Source organism: Peromyscus californicus, unplaced genomic scaffold (genome assembly GCF_007827085.1).
Source record: "Peromyscus californicus insignis strain IS unplaced genomic scaffold, ASM782708v3 Scaffold_17__1_contigs__length_78620276, whole genome shotgun sequence".
Lineage (NCBI taxonomy): Eukaryota > Metazoa > Chordata > Mammalia > Rodentia > Cricetidae > Peromyscus > Peromyscus californicus.
Window position 1 is genome coordinate 24,722,855 of NW_026294469.1, and position 25,444 is coordinate 24,748,298.

The 25,444-nt window shown below is 40.7% G+C and overlaps 1 protein-coding gene across 1 annotated transcript in view; it reads left to right on the plus strand.

Annotated features, from left to right (window-relative positions):
• Ctnna1 (catenin alpha 1) overlaps window positions 1–25,444 on the plus strand; it is a 139,117-nt gene that overhangs the window by 19,105 nt on the left and 94,568 nt on the right. The window contains exons 2-3 of the mRNA XM_052741872.1: window positions 7,738–7,844; window positions 9,672–9,867. Of these exons, the coding sequence (XP_052597832.1) occupies window positions 7,740–7,844; window positions 9,672–9,867 (301 nt within the window). The 5' untranslated portion in view covers window positions 7,738–7,739. The remainder of the gene's footprint in view (window positions 1–7,737; window positions 7,845–9,671; window positions 9,868–25,444) is intronic.

Sequence of the window (25,444 nt, forward strand, 5' to 3'; positions counted from 1 at the left end):
GATTTTATAATAGATCTTGGAAAGGAGTGCTCTGTAAGTTAATTGGAAAACTGGAAGCTGCCAAGAGCTTTAAAAGTTATTTGTTTAGCTATTCTAAACAATACCATTAATTGTAAATAACCAGGAGAATATGACTAAGAGTAAGGCAAGAATTTTTTTCTTGGTAGGCTTGTGAATATTTTCAAATGGGTTGCATAAATTCAGTTCTGCTTACACCGCTGTGCCCTTTAGAAAGTACTTTGCCAGGACCTTGTGGAATATAAAAATATTTAAGTATTGTTGCCTTAAAACATGGAGCACATATTAAGCTTGAGAAAATTAAGTTTAATAAAACAAAGCCTGTTGAGATAACATAAGTCAGCGGTTCTCAACCAGTGGTTCATAACCCTTTTGGATCATAACAACCCTTTCACAAAGGTTGCATGTCAGATATTTACATTATGATTCATAGCAATAGCAAAATTGCAGTTATGAAGTAGCAACAAGAATAATGTTGTGGTTGGGGTCACCACACATGAGGAACTGTATTAAAGGGTTGCGGTATTCGGAAGGGTGAGAACCACTGACCTAGTGAAAAGAGCATTAGAAAGACCTGTTGCCGCAGGCACCTCATGCCTTGTTTGCAAGGTGCAGCTGACCTGGAAGCTTCCTCCCTGCTGGCTACTTTTCATAGTGGTGGGAGGTGCTCTCTGTGTAGGCTAGTAGATGAGAAAAGGCATCAGTGGTCTTAATCAGGTGTAAACCTCACTGACTTCAACGACAATCTGCCAAGAAAGATGTGCCCACTTGTACTGTAGCGGTGTGACTATTATGATGTGCCCACTTGTACTGTAGCGGTGTGACTATTATGATGTGCCCACTTGTACTGTAGCGGTGTGACTATTATGGAGGTAGCTAGCCACTTTCTGTTAGTTGATATGAGGCCCGTTCCACATGAGGAAACCTATGTACTGTAAACTTGGTCAGAACTGTGGGTTGGGAAGTCATAGGCACTAGTGGGAGCTTACCCGACTTTAGTTAAGTTGATTTAGTGTCAAAGGCCTTGTAAATGTCTGGGGGCTGGAGAGATGACTCAGTGATTAAGAATGAGTACTACTCTTGCAGAGGACCCACATTTGGTCCCACCCTAATCAGATAGTTCACATGCAACAACTCCAGCTCTGGGGATCCAAAGCCTCCGGCTTCCCAGGGCACGCATACAGAAAGGGATTTGTAGGAAGGAAGGGCTTCACAGGGATGGGAAGGAAGAATAATTAGAATGTATTTTATACATGTATGAAAATGTCAAAGAATAAATTTAATTAAAAAAAAAAAAAAAAGACTTCACTGGGCCGTGGTGGTGCACACCTTTAATCCCAGCACGGGAGGCAGAGCCAGGCGGATCTCTGTGAGTTCGAGGCCAGCCTGGTCTACAGAGCGAGATCCAGGACGACACCAAAACTACACAGAGAAACCCTGTCTTGAAAAAACCAAAAAGGAAAAAAAAAAAAAAAAGACTTTAATTTTAGGTCTCAAAGGCTGTAGGATATGAAATTTAACCTCTTTTTTTTTTTTTTTTTTTTTTTTTTTGGTTTTTCGAGACAGGGTTTCTCTGTGTAGCTTTGCGCCTGTCCTGGAACTCACTTGGTAGCCCAGGCTGGCCTCGAACTCACAGAGATCCGCCTGGCTCTGCCTCCCGAGTGCTGGGATTAAAGGCGTGCGCCACCACCGCCCGGCTGAAATTTAACCTCTTTAAAATTAAAAAATGCATATTTTTATTTTATAATTTTATGTGTATAAGTGTTTGCTGTATGTGCAGCACATACATGGAGTGCCTGGGGAAGTAAGGAAAGGGGATCAGATTCCTGGCCTGTAGTCACAAGCAGTTGTGAGCTGCTGTGTGGGTGCTGGGAGCTGAACAAGAGTTCTCTTAACTGCTTGGCCATCTCTCCAACTTTTAAATTTCTTTTATTACTTTTATTTACTGTGTGTATATATCTCTGTCTGTCTGTCTGTCTGCCTGCCTGCCTGCCTGCCTGCCTGTCTGTCTGCCTGTCTGTCTGCCTGTGTGTGACACCTGTGAAGGTTAGAAAACGCTAGAGAGTTGGTTCTCTCTACCATGTGGGTTGTGAGGATGGAATTTATATGCATCAGGCTCCTCAGGAATCTTTATTGGCTCATCTATCTCACTGGCCTGTAGTTTTTCTGTGTGTGTGTGTGTGTGTGTGTGTGTGTGTGTGTGTGTGTGTGTGTGTGTGTGTGTATTTTTGGAGACAGGGTTTTACAGTCCTGGCCAGTCTTGATTGATGACTCTTTGGCTTTGGCTTCCTAAATTCTGGAATTGCAAGCATATACCACCATGTGGCTCACTCTTTTTTTTGTTTTGTTTTATTTTGTTTTTCGAGACAGGGTTTCTCTGTGTAGCTTTGCACCTTTCCTGGACCTCGTTTTGTAGACCAGCCTGGCTTCGAACTCACAGAGATCCACCTGGCTCTGCCTCCCAAGTGCTGGGATTAAAGGTGTGTGCTTCCACCGCCCGGCTTTTTTTTTTTTTTTTTTTTTAAAGATTAAAATTTTAAAATTTACTTATGTGTATGTGTGTATGTCTGTGTGAGTGAATGCTACAGTTGTGTGGGTGTCTACAGAGGTCAGAAGATGGTGTCTGATTCCTTGGAGCTGGTGATTATGAGCTGTCTGATGTGGGTGTTGGGAACTGTACTTGGGTCCTCTGCAAGAACAGCAGGTGCTCTTAACTGCTGAGCCATCTTTCTGGTCCTCCCCTTTCGATTTTGCAGATGAGAAAGTTGAAGCTTCGGACAAGAGAAATAACTTCCCCAAAGTCAGAAAATAAGTTAGTGGAAAAGCTAGTGTCAGAAGCTGGTCTTCCTTCTGGATTATGGTCTTTGTAAATATTAAGAGCTATAATTTTGTTTGTGCCTTTCTCAGCAGTGGGCCATCAAAGGACTAACTTGTTTCTGTAGTATAACTTAATATTGTTTGATGTCACTTTGGTCAGGAGTGTGTGTGTGTGTACATGTGTATGTATGCATATACATTTGCTTACTGTGTATTTGTGTGGTGTGTGCACCATGGTGTACATGTGGAAGTCAGAGGACACGACTTTGAAGGACCCAGTGGCTCTCTCCTTTTACCACGTAGGACCTGAGAGTTGAACTCTAGTCTTCAGGCTTGGTGTCAGGCTCGCTGGTTGCTTGGCAGGGCTTTTGGTTAAAGATGTTGCTTGCACAAGATAAAGAAAATAGGCCATGTACTTGAAGGAGAGAAATGGGGGTGGGTGGAGGTGTGGGGTGGGGAGTAATGCATGGGAAGGTTCGGAGGGTGTAGTAGGTCTTTCTTTGAACTGCCAGCTCCCAAATAGTGACATGGAGACTTATTAATTGTGGAAGCTTGGCCTTAGCTTAGGGTTGTTCCCAATTAGCTTTTTAATTAATCTATTTATATTAATCTGCTTTCTGCCCCGTGGCTTGTTATCTCTGCTCAGTACTGTGTTTCCCACTTCCTCTGAGTCTGGATGGCGAATTGTGCCTCTCTTCTTCCCAGAGTTCCTGTCTCTGCATGGAAGTCCTGCCTATCCTCTCCTGCCTAGCTTTTGGCCTGTCAGCTCTTTATTAAACCAATCAGAAGGTGCCTTTCTGGAGACACATCTTCACAGCTTACAAAAAAGATTATCCCACAACAGGAGGGAGGAAAGGAAAAGAAGACATAATGTGATTATAATCTCAAAAAGTATTAAAAAGAATGAACGCCAGCCCTCCACATTTTCTCTAAAGCTTGATATTTTTCTCATTTAATTGTGACATAATACATATTTATCTAGTGTCTGTAGCCTCTGATAAATTTACAGTTATTCATATTCTGATTTTTTTATTCAAGGTTTGGAACGTTGTGTTATGGAATATACTTTTCAAGTTTATAAAATTGAACAAAATACAGTATTATCTTTTCACTAATCTGTATAATTTGTAGTAATGGACTTTTTATTTCCAAAATTGACGCTGTCAGGTCCAGAAGAAACCCAAGTCAAGGCTCACTCAGTATTTGTGGCCCCTCCCGGCACTTCTCACCCCACCTCCTACCCTAAACCTGGCTAACTCAGGGGACTGAGCTTCTGTTCCCCAGCTTCTAATGGCTATAGAAACCAGCCACTTTTGGCCTCGCTGCTCTCCTGGCTCATGGCTCCTCTCTTGGTCGGCGGCGGCTTTCTAGGTCAGCTTGCCTTCTTTCCTCTCTCTCTTTCTCTCTTCTCTCCCCTCTGCTTTCTCTTCTCTCATGACATGTTTCATCTGGACGCTTCCAGATGCCCTGGGCTGTTCTTTCCCTTATATCTACAATAAAACCCTTCTCCTCGATCATACCTAGAAACATTCATGTCCTCATGTTCATTCAGATACTTGTCTATTTTTATTCACCTGTCTATGGCTTAATACTTCAAAGTCAAACAGCCTTGAAATTATTTTCCTCATAAATAAAACTTTATTTCATTAAAAAGTTCTACATTAGGCAGCCTGCTTCTATTATGTTTTTTTGAGTCTTAGACAAGTTCTGTTTTCAAGTTCTCTATATCTGTTGTTCTCAGTGTGTGCAATTGAGTACTTTTCTTCAACCTCTTTAATTAGGGTGAATGTCCATGAAGGAAGGCGATCTTCTTAGAGACTTTAAGAGTTTGTAGAATTTGGAACTGGAGATTTTGGGGAAGTTGTTGGTAACAGTTAAATTTGGAGATTTCAAGTAGAAATCTGTATGTCTGGCTTCTCTTAAATTCAAATCATTTTAAATAACTGAGTCTGTGGTAATTGCCAGGAGTTGATCAGTTGGGCACAGCTTTTGAGTTGGTCTTTTTTGTAGGTCTGTTCTGTCCATCCCCCACCTGGAGAGGCCACGTGTCATTTTCATTCATTGTGTTTATCGTCCGCCGTTTGCATTGTTTTTGAAAGTAGCAGAGCCTTGGCTTTCTCAATAGAGCTCACTCTTAACACATGGGAAGCTCTGGGGCTCTGAAGTGTCAAAATCAGGAAAACAAAAGATTCAGAAGATTTTGTTTTTTTTGTTTATTGTTTTGAGACAGGGTTTCATTCTGTAGCTCAAGCTGGACTCAACTCAGTATCTAGGATGGCCTTATGATGATCCTCCCGACACAACCAAGTGTTGGCATAACAGGTGTAGACCACCATTTCCACTTTGTTAAAATAATCTAATTTGGGGGCTGGAGCACTTGCTGCTCTCCTAGAGGATTTGGTTTGGTTTCTGGTGCCCATGCGGCAGCTTAGCGATCCAATGCTCTCTTCTGGCTCCATGGGCACTCTGCATGTATGTGGTATGCATGCATACATAAAGGCAAGATAAAACATAAAACTAAATCTTAAATTAATTTCTCTGTAGGTGTGGTGGCTCACACCTTTAGACCCAGCACTTCAAAGGCAGAGGCAGGTTGATCACTATGAGTTCCACACCAGCCAAGGCTACATAGTGAGACCCTGTCTCAAATAAACAAAACCTTAAATGCCGAAACTTTTTTTTTTTTTAAATTGGTTTACCTGTATCTGGAAAGCATTTTATTTTAGAAAAATTAGAAGAATTTCTTTGGGAAAGTGAATTGTTGTTAGTAGTGGAGTAACAGACTCTTGTGTCAGGCTCTGGGTTCATTTCCAAGCACTACTACCCTCTCCCCCAACAGTGAATTGTGTTATGCTTGCTCAGGAACTACGAATTGCTTTAAATGCCCACTTAGAACTGTCTTTACTTAACCACAGGGTCTAGCCCTCTAATCCTGAAAGGTTCTTATTTGTACTGAAGCGGTCTCTTTGAAATGTTAGGGAACTAGGATCCACAGGGCAAACAATTTCTTCTGAAATGTCTTATCTGTGACATTTGATGACATTTGCTTGAGCTGTTAGCACTCTTTAACAATCTAGACCATCCTATCTCTTAAGGCTTACTGACTAGTGGACAAATAACCTTTAAAGACCGAAGTACATAGGCTGGGCATAATACAAGCATAGGGAGCAAATTCTCTGGAAACTGCTTTTTGTGTTGTTAGATTAGGCAAGTCTACCCCCCATTCGCATTATGTGATTCAGTGTTTTATTGGTGCTTAATTAAAGTGAAATGGTGAAAATTTGGAAATTTAACATTAATTATTATGCTTATTAAAAAATAAGAATCCATTTTCAAATTTTATCTTAGGTTTCTTGACCTTTTCTTAATTTTGTGGAATATGCCTCACTGTCAGTTAGTCTGATATTTACTTAATATTAGACTGAAGTTATGTAGTTTTGTGATAAAGTACTACAGAGGCCACAGGTGTCAGATCCAGTGGATTTGGAGTTATAGTTGTGAGCTGCCCGATGTGAGTGCTGGGTGATTGAACTTGGGTCTTCTGGAAGAGCAGTATGTGCTGGCTTCGGACTCACAGAGATCGCCCACCTCTGCCTCCCAGGTGCTGGAAATAAAGGTGTGAGCCACAACCATGGCAGTATTTACTTTTAACTGCTGAGCCATCCCTATAGTCTCTAGAATAATATTTTATCTTTCCTAATGTATCATGACAAGAGATACATGGTGTCAGTTTGTCCTCTGTTACTGATGTTAATTTTGATAATTTGGTTAAGGGTATGTGGTCCATGTTTTTTTGTAAGGTAAAGTTAGTGTTTTGTCATAAATAATCTGGGTTTCTATGGCACCATGTAGTTATTCAGTATTTCAGTTACTGTCTATCTACTTGGTTTTAGGCTTTTTTTTTTTTTGGTTTTTCGAGACACGATTTCTCTGTATAGTTTTGGTGCCTGTCCTGGAGCTCACTCTATAGACCAGGCTGGCCTCGAACTCACAGAGATCTGCCTGGCTCTGCCTCCCAAGTGCTGGGATTAAAGGTGTGTGCCACTACCGCCCGGTTTAATGAACATTTTTAATGTGGTTTTTCTGAATTGAGTTATTTCATAAGTGTAAAGTAATACATGCTATATTTTGAATACTTGGTGCCTAGATAAAATATCTCTAATAAAAAAATATATTGATTCCGGGCAGCGGTGGTGCATGCCTTTAGTCCCAGCACTCAGGAGGTAGAGCCAAGGCAGATAGATCTCTGAGTTTGAGGCCGTCTTGGTCTACAGAGCGAGATCCAGGACAGGTACCAAAACTACACAGATAAATCCTGTCTCAAAAAGCAAAAACAAAAACAAAAAAACTAAAACAAAAATGAAATGGATACTGCAGTAGATGTGGTGGAATAAGAGAAAAATTTCTGTATTAGTTTCTGAAGAAATTTCCTTCCTTCCTTCCTTTTTTTTTTTTTAAATCAGGGTCTCACTATATAGCCTTGGATGGCCTGGAACTCAGTATGTAGAACAGCCTGGCTTCAAACTCATAGAGATTTGACTGCCTCTGACCCGCCCCCCCCTCCAAGTGCTGGGATTAAAAGCATGTGTCATCAGGCTTGGCAGAAATTTCTTTCAAAATACCCTTCACTTTAGCTTTTCATGCTGCACCGTTGTTGGACTGGAGAAACTGGAACTAGAAGTATCTTGGTATTAGAGAAGTCAAAATGGAAAGGTTCTCTGTGCTCAGGATTGTCCTTTAGTGTTTTTAGACATAAAATTGTTATGTATTCGAGGTCATTTTCAGGTTAGTTACAATTATTTCCTCTTGTAAATTCTTCTTTACTGATGGAAAAGTCTTTGTTAGAGGTTTATTTTATGTTTTTGTTTGACGTTTGCCTGACTTTGGCTTTTTGTTTCTTAGAAATGACTGCCGTCCACACGGGCAACATAAACTTCAAATGGGACCCAAAAAGTCTAGAGATCAGGACTCTGGCTGTTGAGCGACTATTGGAGCCTCTTGTTACACAGGTGAGAATCTGGAAACGCAAATACACAGCTGTTCTGTCATTCTTTTGCAATAGGCCTGACTAACAGACTCGTGACCGAGCTTGTTAGCTCAGAGTCTTTATTGAACTGGTTGAGTTTAGTTAGTCGGATAAGTACTTAGATGATTTGGCTCCATTACTATCGACACATATTTATTTATTAAAAATTATTTTTATTTTATGTGCATTGGTGTTTTGCCTGCATGTGTCTGTGTGAGAGTGTCAGATCTTGGAGTTACAGACAGTTGTTAGCTGACATGTGGGTGCTGGGAATTGAACCCAGATCCTCTGGAAGAACAGCATGTGCTCCTAACCGCTGAGCCATCTCACCAGCCCCACATACATTTACTTAATTCTTTTTGTTACTGTTTTTGAGACAAGGTTTTGTATCACCAAGACTGGTCTTAAAGCTCCTTAGGTAGCTGAGGCTGAACTTGAACTCTCCTGATTGCTGTCTTCACCGTGTAAATACTGCTTGGCCTAGAGCCATGTGCCGCTATGCCTAGCTTTAGTTAATTCTTTAGACTACAGCTGCTACCCTTCTCTAAAGTCTTACTGCTGGTAGTAAAGGTTGTTAGTATGTAGTGCACATTTCCAAATGTGTGTGCTTTGCTGATAACGTCACCCTCCATTAGAGAGGAAATCAAGGAAGATGGAACTTGATTGTCATGGTGCCTCATTCAGCTTAGTCACCTTTCGTCGTGTAGGGTCAGTTGGCAGGTAACTGAGTTTGAGGGTGTGGGTTTGGTATTTTCTGTTACAATACATGTATCATAATGTGATGGCATTTAGTAACAGCAGCTAGCTATATATTTTTACTCTTGGCATAGCTAGTATATGTGTATATTTATGTATTAGAGGAGAGAGAAAATGCGAATGGCATTTACCGTCTTCAAAGATTGCCTTCCAAGTCATAAACTACTATTTTATGTATCTCTATGTAGCTGTGTGGGGGTTAGGTGCAATATTTGCTTTCTTGAACCCAGTATATTCTGTACCTTTCAGGTCTGTGTTTGGCAGGTTTATACTGTAACAAGTCTTTAATCATCTTCAACCTACAGATCATCTGGTATATTAAACTTATTAATGATGGCTAAAGTTCTGGAACTTTAAGCATCATCACAGTAGGCTTCTGTGGGCAATCTTTCTTTTCTTTATTAAGGACCTTTACTAATTAATGCTAAGATTTGTGTTAATAAGCAAGCTTGAACAGACTTCAGAAGTAAGTTTTCTTAAAGCATTTTGCAGATTGGTAACAATGATATAAGTAGTCTTCTGGTAAAGCGGAATTCATCATTCAGCTTTTTCTGGAATTTCTTCACTAAAAAAAGAGGCATTGCATTTATCACTAATCTTAGTTTCAGTCCGTGAAGTTATTCCAAAAACTAATGATTGTTTAAGAAATTAAAATGCCGCCTTTAATCCCAGCACTCGGGAGGCAGAGCCAGGTGGATCTCTGTGAGTTCGAGGCCAGCCTGGGCTACCAAGTGAGTTCCAGGAAAAGGCGCAAAGCTACACAGAGAAACCCTGTCTCGAAAAACCAAAAAAAAAAAAAAAAAAAAAAAAAAATTAAAATGCATTACATTTCTTGTCTTACATATTAAGAAATAAATTGTTTTGGAAACTAAACATAGCATCATTTTTCTGTTAACAAATCTGGAAAGAATTGTGTTATGCTTAGCAAGCTCTCTAAATCTAAGTGTGATGCCTTACTTCCTTATGAACATAGGTTTGCTAAGTCTTTAAAGATATTAGTCTGTTAGTTTTCATTTTAAATGATTTATTTTTTTTTTTAAACTTAAACTCTTAGGTGACAACCCTGGTAAACACCAACAGTAAAGGGCCCTCTAATAAGAAGAGAGGCCGTTCTAAGAAGGCCCATGTTTTGGCTGCATCTGTTGAACAAGCAACTGAGAATTTTTTGGAAAAGGGGGATAAAATTGCAAAAGAGAGTCAATTTCTCAAGGAGGAGCTTGTGGCTGCTGTAGAAGATGTTAGAAAACAAGGTAGGTCAATAATTGCTTTACATATGAAGAGAGATATATCTTCCTAGAAATTCAGTAAAATTTAAAAGTTACATTTATTTATATCTGTACACGGACCTGTGTTTGTACTCAGCATGCATGTGGAAGTCTGAGGACAGCTTGTGGGAGTTAGTTTTTTTTTTTAAAAAAAAACTGTGTGTGTCCTGGGGATTGAACTCAGGTTGTCAAGCTTGGAAGCAACAGCCTTGCTTGAGCCATCTCACTGGCCCTGATTGGCTTTGTTTCTCATGGGTTACTCACCAGGGGGAAAGTTGGCTACTGTGCCATAAGAACACTCAGGGAGTTCTGTAGTGAGGAGGTAAAGCCATCAGCAGACTTTTCCAAGCATATGAGTAAACTACTTTGCAAATAGGTATCCATTCCTCCCCTGAGGAGTGTACATGTTCCTTTGAAGCTACCATTGTTTTTTGGATGATTTATTATTCAGCAGAAGAAAATATGAATTCCTTTCTCTAGAAGGCCTTTAGTGATCCTAAGCCCTGATGTTACTTGTTTTACTAGTATATTAAATAAATGCTTATCTAAGAAAATGCCTTGTTGGTATCTGTGGAAACATCTTGCTCCTAAAGGTAGTGTAAGGTATGTTTGCTCTGTATCAGTGTTGACTACTTTTGATTAGATAGGCGTTTCTAGATTTTTTTTTGGTAAAGGGCCAGATAGTATTTTAGTTTTACTGGCCATAGAATCTCTGCTGAAACTATTCAGCCCTGCTGTTGAGTTTAGAAAACAGCTATGGAGAATATATGCATAAATGCACAATGTGTAATCTGATAAAACTTATAAAAGCAGAAGGTATGCTGTTTTGATATACAAAATACAGTTTGCTAATTCCTAATCTAAGATTTTTCCTACACTGTTTAAAAAAAAAACCAAGTTTGCCATATTCAAAGAAGTATTTGTTTATACATTTATAATAAATACTTTTGAGTTCTAAGTCAGACCTTCTGTGTTTGGGGTTTGTGTGTGCCCTGTGCTTTCTTTTCTATACAACCATAATTAATGAACGCATACAGTTTTGTAGCATAAATTTCTTTTTGTATTAGTCCCTTATATGAATAACATGAATGAAAATTTGGGTACCTTAAAACACTACCTGCCATAATGCTATAAATGTGTCAGAAATGCCCACATTCATAAACTCAGGTCCATTTTCCCCTAGGGTAATAAAATGACCAGGTGAGCCTCCTGTGGAAAGTGGGAGTCAGTTATTAATTTCAGGACTTCTAAACTCCTATGGTCTCGGGTTGCATTATAATGACAGTCTGCTTAGGCTAGGTGCTGAGCCTTGTATAGGCTGACCCATACTGGTGTTTCTCATATGTACCCTTTCTTTGATGAGGTCAGTCTTAGCTTTGTTTTTGTTTCTGGTTTTTTCCCTAGTTCTTTTTACAGTGATAATTAAATGGGTTGCCCTCCCCTTTGCAGTATATTTTGTAGTCTGGTGGTCTTTCTCTGTGGTACCTAACATGGTACTGGTTTGTGATAGGCACATGTTTTAGGATAAGTAACTTTCCTAGAGAGTACAATGTGAGTCTGTATTTCCTTTCTCAAAATTGGAGTGTTGTTTTACTTCTCGTTGACAAATATGAATGCTCTCATGTAGGTGAAGAATCATAAAAAGTTGATACAGTGCACATGGTGTAAGAGTTATCCTTTCAGTGTTTTTAGTATATTCACAGGGTTAAGCAGCCATAGTTGCTGTCTTTTTTTTTTTCTTTTAATTTCTTCTCTTAAGGTTTTTATTTTTATGTGCATTGGTGTTCGACCTACATGTCTTTGTGAGAGAGTCAGATCCACTGGTCCTTGAGTTACAGACAGTTGTGAGCTGCAATGTGGGTCCTCTGGAAGAGCAGCCAGTGCTCTTAACCACTGAGACATCTCTCCAGCCCCATTGTTGCTGTCTTAGGTTCGGAGCACTTCTGTTACCCACAAAGACACCTTTTACTCATCATGAGTCACTGATGTCTTGTGCACACAGTAGGTTCTTTTCTTTTAATTTTAATTTTTAAAGATGGGGTCTTGCTACCTGGGTCATTTTGCCTCCATTTCCCAAATTATCATAACTGTGTGCCATCATGCCTGGCCCTATGCATATGTATTTCAACAGTTCATACAGAGGAGGTCTGCCTCTGGTTATCTTAAGAGTATTTTATGAGTCCTTGAATAGTAAGAGTTCTGACTAGAAGAAAAAGAAAGCACTTAGCTGCCTCTGGGACATTCAACAGACAGATGAGAGGATTTAAGTGATTGCAAAAGGAGAGCCGGCCTGTACCATGGTCCACATTTAGAGTAGGTCTTTCTCGGTTAACCTAATCTAGATAACCCCACATAGATATTCCTGGAAATTTGTTTCCATAATGATTCTAAATCTGAACAAGTTGCTACTCAAGATAATTATTACATACCTTTTAATGGAATAGACTTTTACTTGATGGTTGTTGTGAGACTTGCCTGTAATCTTACCTCTTAGAGAGCTTAGGCAGAAACCGGGCGTTGGTGGCACATGCACTTGGGAGGCAGAGGCAGGCAGATCTCTGTGATTTCGAGGCCAGCCTGGTCTACAGAGCGAGTTCCAGGACAGGCTACAAAGCTACAGAGAAACCCTGTCTCGAAAAACCAAAAAAAGAGAAAGCTTAGGCAGGAAGATTGAGAATTGCACCTGGGATACATAGTCAGCCCTTATCCTTAAAAATAAAGAACTAAGCTAAAACAGCAGGACTTGTAATATTGGGCCCCAATCAGCAGTTGGCTTTCAAAAGCTGATAGTAGGGACTTGTTCTAATACCAGCAACTTCTTCCCTGCTGCCCAAGCATCCACCTGGGTGAAGACTCAAAGAAGCCGAGGCACACCTTTGTATAATCTTTTATTGTTTCCAATAACATTGTTTTTCAGTAAAGAGGCCAAGTAGCTATCATGGGCTACAAAATGAGATGGGGGGTGGGGGGCGGGCACCGACAAAATCCAGAAAGAAAATGAAAGAGGATTCAAATAAATACATGATTGGGTAAAAGTGAATCTTCTAGGAAGAATGTATGTTGGGGAAAAAGAAAAACCCAACAGAATTTGATTATGTGTGTTCCTCTGACAGGGGAGACACTGTTCTAGTATTGTCTTAGTTATCTGTTGCTATACAGACACCATGACCAAGACAACTTACAGAAGGAAGAGTTTATTGGGGACTTACAGTTTCAGAGGGTTAGCTAGAGTCCATGATGGTCATGGTGGGGAGCGTGGTGGCAGGCAGGCATGGTGCTGCTGGAGCAGTAGCTGAGAGCTGCATCTTTACTATAAGCGTGAAGCAGAGAGAGAGACACACACACTGGGAATGGTGTGAACCTTTGAAACCTCAAAGCCCATCTCCTGGACATTCCTCATCCACACCTCCTAATCCTTGCCAGACAGCTCCACCAACTGGGCCAAACATTCAAATATATGACCTGTAGAGGCAAGTCTCATCCATGCCCCCAAAGCAGAGAGGCTGTTTTTTCTGTTTTGTTGTAGAACTTATAGTTGGGACAAATGGATATGAAACATAAATTAATAGAATGAATATAGAAAGAATGATGAGAAGATAAATACCAGGTTAGAAATCTTCCATAATGTGTTAGAACATCCCTTGGCTCTTGAAGTGGAGAAGAAAAGGAGAATGTCATCCAGGGAAGCAGGAGCACATTCAAGTCATGCCTGGAGAATGGTGAGGACTCCCACTGCAGGAGAATGTTAATGGAGCACTGCTGATAGGAAAGGTTAGGGGAGGCCGGAGGGGGAGGGGTTGGCTCAAGTGGTAGAGTGGTTGCTAAGCATGCGCAAGGTCCTGGGCTGGATCTCAGAAAACACCCTCCCCCTAAGTGGTCTCGGAAATTATTTCCTGTGCGTTTTTTGTTTTCATTCTGTTTTCATGCCCAGGCTGGCCTTGGATTTACCTTTCAGCCTCTCAAATAGCTGGAGTTAAGGGTGTGCTCTTGGCTTAGGGCGCTGTTTTAGAGAGTGGCTTGGAATGCCAGGTGTGGAAGGGCAGGACTTTTAGGGAATGATATAGAATCACAGGATTCTATTGTTGGGACAGGTTTTCAGCTTCCCATATGTTCCAGTACATCAAGTGATGCAGGGCCCACTCCCTCGGGAAGCAGCTCTTTCCAGTATTGGTTTGTGTTTATTTTTAAAACTTAAAAAAAAAAAATTAAGCCGGGCGGTGGTGGCGCACGCCTTTAATCCCAGCACTCGGGAGGCAGAGCCAGGCGGATCTCTGTGAGTTCGAGGCCAGCCTGGGCTACCAAGTGAGTTCCAGGAGAGGCGCAAAGCTACACAGAGAAACCCTGTCTCGAAAAACCAAAAAAAAAAAAGAAAAAATTAAACTGAAATGTTTCTTTAATTTTAAGAAGTTCTACCATCTAGGCAACATCAAATATAAGGAAAAGTGGTGGTTTGTGGGAGATTAGTCTCTGAGCTTTGCACAGGAAGGTTAGAGAGGTTGAGAGGTAGGAGAGAGTAAAGGCAGGACCCCGAGTCTGGACACCATTGTCACTGCTGCGTGGTAACAGGAGTGGAGGGAGAAGTGCAGAGGAGTAAATTGTCATGCAGTAACTCTTGTGCAAATAACTATTCTTTTAATAGATAAATTAAGGGACTTGCTACATGAAATACCGTGTAATTTATTTTCTTGTAACCTGAATGGTGGGTGCTAAGAACTGGGGCAAATTCTTTTTTTTTTTTCTTTTTTAAGATTTATTTATTTATTATGTATACAGTGTTTTGTCTGCATATATCCCTGCAGGCCAGAAGAGGGCACCAGATCTCATTACAGATGGTTGTGAGCCACCATGTGGTTGCTGGGAATTGAACTCAGGACCTTTGGAAGAGCAGTCAGTGCTCTTAACCTCTGAGCCATCTCTCCAGCCCCATGGGGCAAATTCTTTAAAGTTAGAAGTATTTGTTCCAGGAACTTGGGTTGTAGCTCAGCTGGTACAGTGCTTGCTTTGCACGCTTGAGACCCTGAGTTTGATCTCAACAGCACATAAAACCAGGCAGAAGTGGCATTCTCCTGTAATCTCAGTACTCAGTAGGTGGAGACAGGAAGTTCTAGGTCATCCTTAGCTACATAGTAAATTCAAAGCCAGCCTGGGATACATCCTGGGACACATGAGACTGTCTCTGAACAAAAAAGAAAAGGGGGGGAAAAACTCTTATCTCAGCGTAGAGCCATTTGAATTCAGCTGTGCCAATTTCTAGTCAAGTTAGATTGCTTGGCAACATTTGGTCCAGTAATTTAGTTATACTAACAACAGTCAATTAATAGGTTGCTTTATTTTAACTTTTTATTTTGAAATAATTATAAATTCACTGGAAATTATAATGGTAGTGGAGAGGTCCAGTGTACACTTCATCCAGCTTTTCATTTGAAACTATAATAGTGTGATTTCAAAATCAGGACACTGACACTGGTTCAATGTGTATCTATAACTTTCCTTTTTATTACATCTGTAGATTTTATATAACTATGCTGCAGTCAAGATACAAGGAACCCGTTCATCTTCTTGTTACTCATTCATGCACCTCTTCTCCTCTTTCCTGAATCACTTTGCAATTCTGTCCCTTTAAGGATGTTACACTCATCTTTTGAGATTGGCTTTTTCTCCTCTGAGAACACTGTCTGATTTTGAAGGCCATCAATGTAGGTGTATGTAACGAATGTTTAAACTTTTTTTAAATTTTTTTATTTTTCTTTTTTTTTTTTTTTGGTTTTTCGAGACAGGGTTTCTCTGTGTAGCTTTGCGCCTTTCCTGGAACTCACTTGGTAGCCCAGGCTGGCCTCGAACTCACAGAGATCCGCCTGGCTCTGCCTCCCGAGTGCTGGGATTAAAGGCGTGCGCCACCACCGCCCGGCCAATTTTTTTATTTTTCAAGATAGGGTTTCTCAGTGTAGCCTTGGCTGTCCTGGAACTCACTCTGTAGGCCAGCCTCAAACTCACAAAGATCTGCTTGACTCTGCCACCCAAGTGCTAGGATTTAAGGTGCATGCTGCGACCACTGCCTGGCACATTTTTTTTTTTTTTTTTGGAGGTTGTTTAAACTTTTAATTGCTACCCCATGGCATGGTTATAACTTATCCATGGGAAAGTAGAGATGTCTCTTGTATTTTATCCTCTTAACAGGATTTTTTCCCTCTTTTGTTCATAAAGATTTTATTTTATTTTGATTATGTGCATATGTGTATGTGTCTGTATTTATGTATGGGTATATGTATGTTGGTCTAAGTGTACTTGAAGGCCAGAAGAAGATGTTGGATACTCTGGAACTGGAATTACAGGCAGATTTGAGCTGCCTCATATGAGTGCTAGTAACCAAAATTGGGTCATCTGCTAGAAAAACCTGCAGTCTTATCTATTGAACCATTTCTCCAGCCTTTTAACATCTTTTCCCCCTACAGTAAAACTTTAATTTTGATTAAGTCTACTGTATTGGTTTCCCACACCATTTATGGATCTAAATTCTTCACTAAGTCTTAGCTCATGAAGATTTTATGTTTTCTTTTAAAAATTTTCATTATCATCCCATCCATCCATCCATCCATCCATCCATCCATCCATCCATCCATCCATCCATCCATCCATCCATCATCTTCCCTCTATCAGTCATTGGGGGAGTTGAGACAGGGTCTCTCTATGTAGCACTTGTCCTAGAACTTACTATGAAGACCAGGCTGGTTTTGAACTCACAGAGATTCCCCCCTGCTGGGATTAAAAGCATGTGCCACTACGCCCAGCTATTTTTATATTTCTAAGTTATGTATTTAAATCTGAATTATTTTTGGGTTGTATTTTTTATCAAGTGTGGCATTTAGGTCACCCTCTTCCCCCCTGCCCACCTATGCAGAATCCAGTTGTGCCAGCATTGTTTGTTGGGAATGTTGTCTTTTCTCAATCGAATTAATTTTGCACATTTGTTAACAATCTTTTGATTGTACTTGTGTGGAGTTAGATCTGGGTTCTGTGTTTCCTTCCATTGGTCTTCCTTTTCCTTCTGCCAGTTCCATGCAGCCTTGGTTGCATAGCTCAATTACTTTTTTATTTCTGTGACTGAAGAAGCAACGACTTAAGTGGGGGGGAGATATTTCACCTCACAGTTCCCCGGGGTAGACAGCATCCTGTGGGGGCAGGGTGAGGGAGGAGGACTGCTCACAGCTGTGGTAGTGGACTCTTCTGGCATCTGGGCGGATCAGGAAACAGATGAGTGCTGGGGCATCCGCCTTCCTCTTTTTCTTCCTATTTAGTCCTGAGTTCCAGCCAGTGAGATGGTACTACCCAGTCTCAGGGTGTTTCTCTCTACGTCACTTATCTCAGACATGCTTCTTAGGTGAGTTCAGATCCAGTCATGTTGACCACACATTAGCCATCACAATAGCATATTAGCTTTAGAACTGAGTCTTCTATGTTTACTCTTTTTCTGAATTATTGAGCTATTGTAGTTGTTTTAGCTTCCTGTGTACATTTGGGGAAAATTGATACTTTTGCTAAACTGAGTGTTCAACCCACAAACAGGGTATCCCCTGCTTTGTTTTGATTTCTTTTGTCAGTGTTTAGCAATGAGTTCTCTATATACTTAGATTTATATGTGAGCATTGCATTTACAATTCTTCAATTTTTTTTTTTTTAAGAATTTTTTCTGGATGGTGGTGACACATGCCTTTAATCCCAGCACTCAGGAGGCAGAGGAAGGCAGATCTCTATGAGTTGGAGGCCAGCCTGGTCTACAGAGTTCTAGGATAGCCAGGTCTATACAGAGAACCCTGTCTTGAAAAACAAAACAAAATATGTGTGTTGATGTTTTGTCTGCATGTATGTCTGTGCATCATTTGCAAGACTGATGCTTTTAGAGGTTAGAAGAGGACTTTGGATCCCCTGGAACTGGAGTTACAGATGGTTTTGAGCTGGTATGTAGGTGCTAGGAATCTAACCTGGGTTCTCTAGAAGAATAGCCAGTGTTTCTAATCACTGAGCCATTTCTCCAGCCCTTAAAATTCTTCAGAAAACTTCTTTATTTGTACCATGTAGGTCTTGGGGGAAGGTTTCAAACTAAATAACACTAATTATAGGTATTTAATTAAAAAAATATTCATCTGAGAGGTGATGGTGCACTCTTTAATCCCAGCACTCGGGAGGCAGAGGCAGGTGGATATCTTGAGTTGAAGGCTAGCCTGGTCTACAGAGCAAGTTCCAGGACAGCCAAGGCTGTTACACAGAGAAACCCTCTTTGGAAACAAACAAACAAACAAACAAACAAACAAATATATATATATATGTGTGTGTGTGTGTGTGTGTGTGTGTGTGTGTGTGTGTGTGTGTGTGTATACATATATATTTATTTATTAATTTTGTAGTGCTGGAAATTGAACCTTGAGGCCTTGTACATGCTAGGCAAGCACTCTACTATGGATTCACATCCCTATTCCTGGCTAGAACCTTTTATTGTATCATCTTCTTCCCACGCTACTAGATTTAAGATTAATAACATTTTTATTAAAGCTTTAAAAATATTGTGTATGTATATGTGTATGTTGTCTCTGTGTGTGCACAGGTATGTGGGTGCCTGCAGAGGCCAGAATTGGGGGATCCCCTAGAGCTGCAGGTGTATGCTTTTATGAGCTGTCTAGCAAGGATGCCATGATAGGAATTTGGGTCTTCTAGAAGAACTATAAGTGTTTTTAATCATTTCTCTAGCCCTAAGAGTAATAATACATGTTTTTTTTAATGTTTTGATTGTGTGTGTGTGTGTACGTGTGTGTAAGAGATGTGCTCCTGCAGTTGTGCACATGAGGAGATCAGAGGACAATTTGCAGGAATTGGTGTTCTCTCTCAGGGACTGAATTTAGGTCCTCAGGCTTGGTGGCAAGTTCCTGTACCTCAGCCATTTCTATGGCCCAGCATTTTATTTATTTATTTGTTTATTTATTTATTTATTTGCTTGCTTATTATTATTATTTTTATAAAAGTGTTTTATGTGTGTGGGTCTTTTCCTTGTATGTATTGCCTGGTGCCTGTGAAGGCTAGACAAAGGTGTTAGATCCACTGGACAAGTTACAGATGGTGTGAGCTGACGTGTAGGTACTGGGAATAGAACCTGGGTCCTCTGGAAGAGCAGCAAGTGTTCTAAACCATTGAGTTGTCTTCAACCTGGGGCAGAAATTTTTTTTTTTTTTGTTTTTCGAGACAGGGTTTCTTTGTGTAGTTTTGCGCCTTTCCTGGAACTTGCTTTGTAGACCAGGCTGGCCTCGAACTCACAGAGATCCACCTGCCTCTGCCTCCCGAGTGCTGGGATTAAAGGCGTGCGCCACCATCGCCCGGCGAAAATTTTTAAAAAATAAAATGTAATAAGATACGAAAAAAATACATAAATTCAACATACAGCTTGGTGAACTATATAGCTTGGTAACTATATAGAAAGTTTCCCAAGGGGCATTGTTTCTAGGAATTTAAAGGGTTTTTTTTTTTCTCTTCCTTTTTTTTTTTTTTTAAAGATTTATTTATTTATTATGTATACAGCATGTATGACAGCAGGCCAGAAGAGGGCACCAGATTTCATCACAGATGGTTGTGAGCCACCATGTGGTTGCTGGGAATTGAACTCAGGACCTCTGGAAGAGCAGTCAGTGCTCTTAACCTCTGAGCCATCTCTCCAGCCCCCTTTTCTCTTCCTTTTGAGATAAGAGTTTCTCTGTGTAGCCCTGGCTGTCCTGGAACTCACTCTGTAGACCAGGCTGTCCTTGAACTCACAGAGATCTGACTTCTCTGCTTCCTGAGTACACCACCATGGCTAAAGGATTATTTTGTAAATCATTTTCTAGAAGAGTTTTATGTTCAGTTTGGTGATGTTCATATAGCCTTAACTGTGTGCTGTAGAAATTCATCTCAGACCTGTTTGAACTAGGAGGGAAATTGAACCTGTACAATCTGGATTCCTAAGAGTACCTCTTAAGTTTAGTTGTTGGTCAAAGATCCAGGGCCTTGAGGCCATAGGATTCTCTAGCTTCCAGTGTTGGTAATTTGATTTGCCTCTGTTTTCATATGCACTGTGTACATGTACTAGTCAAGATGCCCACAACTAGACAGTCATCTTAGTTAGGTCATCAGCAGAAAATCTTTCCTTCCTCAGTGTCTATAACTGGCCCAGCTTGACTCATGCTCTGTCTGGAATAGGTTTTCTGTTGGCAGAGGACAGTGAAACAAATCTGCATACATCCTTATCCCCCCACACAGGACACTGGTGGAGAGTTCTCTAGAGGATCATTTATATTCCATAAAGTGATGTTATATAGGAAAAAAATGTTAGTCTTGATAAGTGCTGGGATAGTCCCGTTAGATTTTTTTCTTTCGTAAGTTTAAAATGTTTCCTTTAAAAAAATTGCTCTGGGGCTGGAGAGATGACTTAGTGGTTAAGAACGTTTGCTGCTCTTCCAGAGAACCCACATTTATTTCACAGCACCTACACTGTGCAGCTCACACTTGTGTGTAATTCCAGCTCCAAGGGATCCAGCACCCTGTTCTGGCCTCCGTGGACTTGTACACATGTGACATACATACACATAAATAAAATGATAAAAATAAAATTGAAAACATTGGTCTATTGGAGCTGGGGTGTGGCTCAGTGATTAAGTGCTTGCTTAGCATACATAGAGGTCCTGAGTTTGATCTCCAGAGCAGAGGGAGAGCTGCACTCTTTGGCGGTGCATGTGAGTGCTCCTAAGGCAGTGCTCGCCAGCTGTAAATGTTAGTTCTCATTTGTTGATTTGTTGAAGCCTTTCCTTTTCTTAGTAATTGCAAATCTATTAGGGTTTTTTTTTAATTTACTTTTTTTTTTTTTAATTTTTGGTGTGTGTGTGTTGAGAGAGAGAGAGAGAGAGAGAGAGAGAGAGAGAGAGAGAGAGAGAGAGAGAGAGAGAGAGAGAGAGAGGAGAACAGAGGACCATTTTCAGGAGCCATTTCTCCTTCCAGGTAGAGTTGGAGATTGAACTCAAATTATCAGGCTTGTTCTGCAAGCACTTTTAGTTTAGAGTCAGGGACTGACTAGACTGGCCCTTGAACTCCCCATGTGTAGGAAGTTGACCTTGATTCCTGATCATTTTCCCTCTGCCTTCTGAGCCTTGGGTTTAAAGGCTTGCACCACCTTGCTTTGCTGATAATGACTTTGTGACTATTATATACTTCTGTATGTACTGTTGTTCTCCTGGTGAGCATCAGAAAAACATCTTGATAAGTTAACTCAGCCTTTTCTCCAGTATCAAAGTAGTATGAACTTTAATCTCCTCCAAATGGCTGGAAGGTGAAGAGAGTTTGTTTAGGAAGTGATGGTGTCCAGCAGATCTAAAGAGAATGCTCTAATACTTGGCTTGCAGTATCCTTCCCCACTTCATGTCTATTTGTGTTTAAGTAGTAATTGTCTTAAGATTTGGGGGGAATTTCTTAAGTTCTGGCATTTGGGTCAGTATTCCATTTTTAGATGTTTTGCTAATAATGCCATGCATTGTAGAGATACGATTTCAACTTACTGGAGGCAACCAAAATTGTTCTCTTCTGAGTATCAATCCTTACATGAATCTCTCCCGCCTTCCCTCCCTTTGTCCTTCCCTCCCTCCCTCCTTTCTTTCTGAGACAGGATTTTATTAGCTCACGCTGGCTTTGAACTCACTATATAGCTGGCTTTGAATTCTTGATCCTCTTCTACCATCTCCTGAGCTGTGAGGTAATAGGCATGCACCACTGTTCTAGTCGGTTGAGTGAGCCCTTTTTATGTAAAACATGACTGATTAGTTTCAAAGCAAGAAACTTTGTCTATCAAAGCTCATGACTTTGTAGACATAGTTGATTTGTGAACTTATCTAATGGCTTAGTTATTTCCAGGTACTTTTTTTTTCTTCGAGACAGGGTTTCTCTTGTGTAGCTTTGGAGCCTGTCCTGGATTTCGCTCTGTAGCCCAGGTTGGCCTCAAACTCACAGAGGTCTGCCTGGCTCTGCCTCCCCAGTGCTGGGATTAAAGGGGTGTGCTACCTCCGCCCGGCTCCAGGTACTTTTAAGTAGAAATCTGAAAATTTGTCTTAGCCATTATGTAGTAAGATGGGGAGCATCTTCCTTTTTTCAGTTTGAATGATTTGTATGTAGTCAATGTTGTGTGCCATTGTATGTGGGCTTTGTTTGGTTTTGGGAGTGTGTGTGTGTGTGTGTGTGTGTGTGTGTGTGTGTGTGTGTGTGTGTTGGTACATATGTCTCTGTGTTCACATGGGTGTGGAAAGCTCAAAGTTGACTTTGGGTGTCTTGACAGATTGCTTTCCAGTTGAGGCAGGGTCTCTTCCTGAATCCAGACCTTGCCAATCCAGCTAGTGCAACAAGGCAGTATGCTCTGAGGATTCCTTGTCTCTGCTAAGGCTTGTAGGTTCTGGGTATCTGAACTTCAGTCTTCATGCTTGCAAGGTGATGAGCACTTTACTCAAGGAGCCACTTTCCTAGTCCCGAGATTTTTTTTTTCTTTTTAATAATTTTTTGGCAAGGAATTTTAAATGATGTATTTCATTCCTGACAAAAGGGATATCGAACACAAGCTGTCTGTTTCTTGAGGTATATGAGATATATTTCTTTTTTCTTCTGGGAGCTGACTAAAGTCACTTTTGAAGGAAGTGAAAATTGGGTCTGTGTCCAGTGTAGCTGTTGACAGCTTCAGACTGATGCTACCCACATCTGTAAACAGCCTGGATGATAGATAATCGGCACATGTGATCAGGACAAAGTACCTGTCAGTGACTGCTTTGAACAGGGTTTGAGAGAGAAACAGGAGTCAGGATGAAGTCTGAGTTTGCTGAATTCATGATGTAGAGACAAAATAGCTATTTGTATGGGTATGTGGGTCTTTTTAGTGAGGTGGAGGTGGTGGGCTTGATCTTACACAGAGGCCCTTTCTTTCACAGGAAACAATTCACAAGTGTTTTTACCTTGGAATGTTGATATGAGTTTCAAGACATGTTAATGATGCTCTTGGAAGAGCATGACAACCTTTAGCATTTGGAAAAAGATTAAGGTTAAGTCAGTTATGTTTTCAGATTGGTGCAGTACCTTTTTCATTAGGTCCAATAAGTCAGCTGGTTTTTCTCGTAGTCTTAGCGTTCTGACTTGCTGTTCACCTTTTTCTCTTTGCTGCATGGGTAAAATTGTCCAGCTTTTTCCTTCCTTTGTGTATCTATCTTTATTTGACCTTTCATACCTTAATCTGTTGGAAGTACATCCATCCCATTTCCTACCCTTCATGTGTTCCTGAGGCCTATGATTAAGTAAAACGAAACAATTCTTCATAATGCCTCATGCCTCCAGTTTCATGACTTAATTCTTCTCTTGCTCTTCACTTTAGTTGAAAGCAAGAGGGAAAACAAAATATAAATTCTGGGAAATCACTAACTGGTTGTCACCTGGAAGCTTTATGTCTTAAGTTTTATGTCTGTCTGTCTCAAACTGTAAGTCTCTGGGGTTGAGACTCTATTCTCTGACTTGAGATGTGTCAAGGATGCTGTCTGCTTCTGGATCAGTGCCCTTGTGTGAGCATATGCTGCTCTGCAGAGATTCAAGTGCTAATGCAGCCAACTTGTAAGTGAGGAAAGAAGAGTGAAATCATTAAATTCTAATGTTTCTTACCATTTTGAAATGGTTCCTCTTTTTAAAGATCTGTCTTGTTAAACTTACAAAAGTAACACCCACTGAGATAATGGTCTTAAGTTATAGCAGGTAATATCACTGTCTTCACGCATTTGCACAGTGTAGTAGGGAAGTTACCCTAGTGTTGTTTTTAAAGATTCTCTTCTTTTTTTAACATCTATTTATTTTATGTATACATGTATATACATTTGTGTGCTATGTCATGTGCTACTTGGAAATCAATGGACAACTTCTGGTATTTGGTTTTGTCACCTTACCCTGTTGGGTCCAGGATAGGAGTCAGGTCATCCAGCTTCATGGTAAGTACTGCTACCTGCTGAACCAGCTTGTTGGCCTCTTAACATTTTGAGATAGGGTTTTATGCCAACAAGACTGGACTCTAATTGGTTGTGTAGCAGAGGATGATCTCGAACTCTTGAACTTCTTACCTCTTGTCTTCCCTAGTGCTAAGAGTACAGGTGTGTGCCATTACATGGGCTTGGTTTTGTATTTGGAGACGGACTCTCATTCTGTAGCCCAGGCTGGCCTCAGACTTGGATCAATCCTCCTACCTAAGCACCCCGAGTGCTGGCATTACAGGTGTGCACCACCATACCCAGTGTAATTTAAGTGTTAACATTTGCCTTTGGCGTGACTTCAGGCATGATGTTGCAGTAACTTGCTTTCTACTAGTTAATTTCTTAAAGAAAGTGATTCCAAGTTGAAATGCATGTTGTGCATTTATTTGAATGTGTAATCAGGAAGCAAGTGTCTCTCTTTGGAGTGTTTCTGAATAGCAGCAGGGCACACTTGAATTAGTAAGGAAAATGAGAACATGAATATGTGTGGTACTCTATTTTAATTTAAAGAAATATTCTGTCAACTATAAAAAGTGGAAAATGCAGAGTTTCTTTCTGTGCCACCAGGGGTTGGGAGGAGGTAGATTGAGAGGTTTCTAGGCTCTGTGGATCCAGATTTAAATCACTTGATATTGACTTGATGGGTTTGGGCTCACTTTCAAAAGACAAAGTGTTGTGAAAAGCACCTGGCAGGGATTTCTGGAATTGTGTGTTGTGTTTTCTGTAGTATGGTGTCTCCAGCGGTCCAGGGTCTCCTCAGATGTCCTTCAGTGAATACAGGGTGAGGGTGGAGGGTCTGGTGTGGTGGTAGACTGACTGATTCCCTCTCTTCCTTCCCCTTCTTCCTCTTTCTCTTTTCTGAAATTCTCCATCTTCAGGTGTTAGGATCTGTGGCTTATGTATAAAGATGTTAAACTCTTAGGTATAGGATACTTTAGGTAGGGTGGTAGGGTTTTCTTTAACGTTCCTTTCTTACTATTCTGAATAGAATGAAAAAAAAGAGATGGTTCTTTTTGGGGAATTGAGAGGAAACAGTCTTACCTTGTAGCTCAGGTTGGCATTGAATTTGTGATTTTTTTTTCTGCTCAGCTTTTTGAATATAGACATTGTAGTCATGTACCACCATGCCTGGGCTTAATAAAAGTCCCCCCCCCCCCCCCCCCCCCCGTGTGTGTGTGTGTGTGTGTGTGTGTGTGTGTGTGTGTGTGTGTGTGTGTGTGTGTGTGTGTGTGTGTGTGTGTGTAAAGGTAGGGATATAGGATCTCATGTAATCCAGGCTGTAGATAGGTAGCTGTAGATATCCTTGAGCTGTTGCTGCCCCTGAAAGGTGCCTGAACCTCCTAAATGCTGAGGTAACAGGTTCAGGCAGGAGGAGCATAAATTTGAGGCTAGCTTTGGCTAGATAATGAAACCCCATCTGAAAGAAGAAAAGAAGAAATTAGCAATTTCTAATTTTGCCTTCTCAGTTTTAAAATGAGCTAGCAGCCATAAGAAGATTTTTATACCTT